The 3,915-nt window shown below is 48.4% G+C and overlaps 1 protein-coding gene across 1 annotated transcript; it reads right to left on the reverse strand.

The window, feature by feature from the left end:
* Positions 1 to 404: 404 nt before the first annotated feature.
* LOC111726238 (liver carboxylesterase 1-like) lies at positions 405 to 2,528 on the reverse strand. The gene is made up of 3 exons (XM_023514753.1): positions 2,397 to 2,528; positions 1,063 to 1,135; positions 405 to 781 (listed from the first exon to the last, which is right to left on the reverse strand). Exons 1-3 carry the CDS (start codon positions 2,506 to 2,508, stop codon positions 598 to 600), a joined length of 369 nt encoding a protein of 122 aa, XP_023370521.1. The 5' UTR covers positions 2,509 to 2,528; the 3' UTR covers positions 405 to 597.
* Positions 2,529 to 3,915: the final 1,387 nt, after the last annotated feature.

Raw genomic sequence — 3,915 nt, forward strand, 5'->3', positions numbered from 1 at the left:
TGTGCTAAGGAAGGTACCGCAGACCTGAGGAGGAGGCAGCAAGGCCATGTGACACTGCACGGGGTCCCCATGGCACCTCTCCCTCTTCCCGTGGTCCAGCTCCATGCTCAGCCTTACCACCCCATCTCCATGGAGGACTCCAAACTGAGGGAGGAAGGCTGCACTCTGGCCATCTCGAAACCTGTTACTGCAAGTCACTGGGGGCTCAGAGATACTGGGCACATGCAGAGTGCCCTCCCTTACCACCTTACTACCTCCCAGGCCCAGCCTCTTGGGGCTGTGTGTGGAGAGGACAAGCCACCTCCGACAGAGGCACCTTCCCACTGATGGGCCCCTGTCTCCACTCTGCTCTCTGTGGGGAGGGTGCATTCATCTCTAGCCCGAGACACAAACACCGATTTGGCCTCCAAAAAAACATTTATTTCCACAACTGAGGTCACAAGTACAAAAACTGCCCCTCCCTGGCCTGTGTGTCCACCCCCCAGGAACAATTCCCCCAGACTCCACAATGAGACACCTCTCTGACCCACAGTCACCATCTGTGGGACACCCCTGTTGTGGCTCCTCCAGGCTCTGGAGGCTGGTGGGGCCTTCTGTTCACAGATCAAGGTGCTCTATCTGGGATGGCTTCACCGCTGCCTCTGTGGCCAGGAGCTTGTTCCAGAAAGCCACTTCCTTGTCCTTCAGCTTCTGGGCTGCCTGGGTGGTGGTGCCAATCTGCAGGTACCCTTCCTCCTGGTCGTACTCTGGCCAGTGGGGCAGTCCCTCCCCATTGGGGTTCCTGGCAACAGAATCAGATAGAAACCCCTTAAAGCTGCTGTGTGTCCCCAGCACTCATCCAAGATTTTCAGGGGTCTCCTGGCTCATCTCTGCCAAGAGGCTAGTAAATCCGCAGAGATGGGGAGCTGACCACCTCTTAGGGCAGCCTGACCATTTCAGACAGATCCCATGGTCGGAACACTATGGTCACAGGGTGGAAAGCTCGATCATTCAAACTTCAGCCTTCCGCATAGATGTGCCCTGCCCCCACAGACCCTGCCCCACCTTTGCCACCAGCCTTACCCGTTCCGAGCAAAGTTGGCCCAGAATTTCATTATCATTTTGCTAAGTCTGATCTCTTCTTCTGAAGCCCCCTCTGTGGGAACAAGAAAACAAGATGTCATTACTCAAAGTTTCATTAATGGGCTAGCAGGGTTAGAGTCACTTGGGAGCTTGTCACAAACACAGAGTCTTGGTCCTTCCTCCATACACACTGCTGGCTAACTGCAGTGTGCTGAGAGTTTGGAAGTGACTGTTCTAGGACTCAGCAGTGGGAGTCCAGTCCACCACCAACGCTGGCTGCCTTCTGTGCTGTGACCTCCGCCCTTTTCTCCCCACTCAGGGTCCCAATGCCAAACCTCAGGGTGTCCTAACAGCAGCCCCACCTCCCAGGGCTTCTCTTCTTGGTCTCCTACACCCACCCACATTTTCTTAGTCTGAAAAGTAACAGAGCTGTAATGGTCCTAAGTAATCACCTGACTGAGAGAAGCCCAGAGGCCCTGGGGTAACATGAACAGCCATGAAGTGGGTCACAGGTCGTCTATTACTACTGAGAGTTAAGGTGCTGAAGCTGTTTGTGAAAGGTTTCCTTTAAAACATCATGACATTAAATATTTTTAAGTTAAACAAATGAGATTTGATAAATGGACAGACAGAAAAAGGGACGGACACACATTAGACCCAATTCAAGGTTAACACCCATTCTAACCTTAACCTCACTTATATTCTGATTCTAACCTTAACTTCACTCACATTCTGATACCCTCTTGTGAGAGAAATATTGGTGACATTCTGGCCCTAGAGCAGGGCCTTGCATGTGACCAACGACCTGCATTACTGGTGGCACAGGCCACGATTCTAGAGTGACCCGGGCTGAGGCCACATGTGTGCACATCCTCCTTCATTCCTGTGGGAGATGGAGGAAGACTGAGAACTGTCCAGTTGTCATACAACCCTGTTACAGTGAATTGGGAAACTCAGACCAGGAGAGAAGGAGAAACTTGCTCAAGGCCTTCAACGCAAGATTGGACCCCAGATCTCCTAACTCTATACTCACAGACAGCAAAGAGCATTTACCTTTTTTTTTTTTTTTTTTTTTGGTACAGTCTCACTTTATCACCCTCAGTAGAGTGCTGTGGCCTCACGTGGCTCACAGCAACCTCCAACTCCTGGGGTTAGGCGATTCTCTTGCCTCAGCCTTCTGAGTAGCTGGGACTACAGGCACCTGCCAGAACGCCTGGCTATTTTTTGTTGTTGTTGCTGCAGTTTGGCTGGGGCTGGGTTTGAACCCACCACCCTCAGTATATAGGGCAGGCGCTCTACCCATTGAGCCACAAGCACCACCCCAGAGCATTTACCTTTTAAAAATGGGGCTCCAAACACAGAGAAGATCTCATCCCCATGGTCCCCTGCCACCGTCTTGGGTTTCATGTTTGAGGAGAAGCTTGGGCGGTACTGAAACTCATACATGTAGGTGGGGGCTCCAGCATCTGAGAAGACATCATGCACAGTTCATATTAACAGACACACCTGGATGGTATCAAGGCCCACGACCACGACAGAAACCCCTAGTTACCAGCACAGTCGAGAGACTATTTCAGGAAAGCTCAGTGTCTTGCTGAGGGCTGCATAAGTAATTAAGAAAGCACTGGGATTTGAGCAGGTATTTGTTGAATAAGTGAATGAATGAATGAATGCTGAATAAGTGATTGTTGAAACTCCAGGTTGATCGATTTAAAATAGCTATTATTACAGGGACACTGGGTCCCATCGCCTCCTGACACATTCACACATGTGAAAATCTCTCTCCATCCATTTTCCCTGCTCCCTTTCACTGCTAACAACACACTAGTGCTCAGTCACTAGAGAACCTCTTCTATTCAGCCTGATTTCAATCATTTCCAGCACCTTTTTTCCCCCCACTCGTTTCTGAGATGAGTGAAACCTATTCAAGTTGCTTATCTAAAACAAGGATATTTACATCCAAACACAGGCAGAGAGAGAATAATCCATCTCTTGTTTCTCAGGAAACCATAAAACTCAGGGCTTCATATTTCAATGTCTCCTCATATAATTTGCTTCCTGCCTGTCCCAAGGAGGGCTAAAGCTTTAAGGCTTTAAGGTAGTGGCAAGGATGAGAAGGGGACATGGAATGTGACCTTGCTTCTGTCCTGACTGCTCCGTTCCCCTCCTCTGCCTTCCTCTCTCACCACCAAAGCCCACTTGTCCAAGACCCAAGAAAATGCCAGTTTTCCTACTGATTGGATCATTGGAGCCACCAGGCCCAGCTCCATTAGGAGTAACTCAGGGGCTGCCCAGACCTATAGATCAGCACTTTGCATGGGTTATAATGTCTTGAGAGCAGTCACCCTAAGAGGGAAAGAACCAGGATCCAAGTAAGACTGGTGGAGAAATTTTACCAGTCTTACCCCCTCAGATTCAGTAAGAAATTTATAAAATGCAGAAAAAATGAAAATGAACTAAAAATCACTCAAAATCCAACCTCTCAGAGAAAGTTTCTCTATTTCTTTTTCTTGTTGTTGTTGTTGAGACAGAGTCCCACCCTTTGCCCTGAGCAGACTACAATGGCATCATAGCTCACTACAACCTCAGACCATGAGCATTTTTTCATATGTTTGTTAGCCATTCATCTGTCTCCCTTAGAGAAGGTTCTATTCCTGTCTCTGACCCAGTGGTATATGGGATTGTTGGCTTTTTTGTTGTTGTTGTTGATTAATTTGTGTTCTCTGTAGATCCTAGTTATCAAGCCTTTGTGTGATTTATAATATGCAAATATCTTTTCCCATTCCAAAGGTTTTCTATTTGCCTTGGTTGTTGTCGCCTTAGCTGCACAGAAGCTTTTTTGTTTAATTAAGT

The sequence above is a fragment of the Otolemur garnettii genome, unplaced genomic scaffold, assembly GCF_000181295.1.
Source record: "Otolemur garnettii isolate 467f Iridium unplaced genomic scaffold, OtoGar3 scaffold00058, whole genome shotgun sequence".
Lineage (NCBI taxonomy): Eukaryota > Metazoa > Chordata > Mammalia > Primates > Galagidae > Otolemur > Otolemur garnettii.

Excerpts from the sequence above, each read along its gene's own strand:
- LOC111726238 (XM_023514753.1), bottom strand. The coding sequence starts at position 2,508 with ATGTATGAGTTTCAGTACCGCCCAAGCTTCTCCTCAAACATGAAACCC. Across the intron at positions 1,136-2,396 it reads TGGAGCCCCATTTTTAAAAG|AGGGGGCTTCAGAAGAAGAG; the intron begins GTAAATGCTCTG and ends TTGTTCCCACAG. Across the intron at positions 782-1,062 it reads GCCAACTTTGCTCGGAACGG|GAACCCCAATGGGGAGGGAC; the intron begins GTAAGGCTGGTG and ends TTCTGTTGCCAG.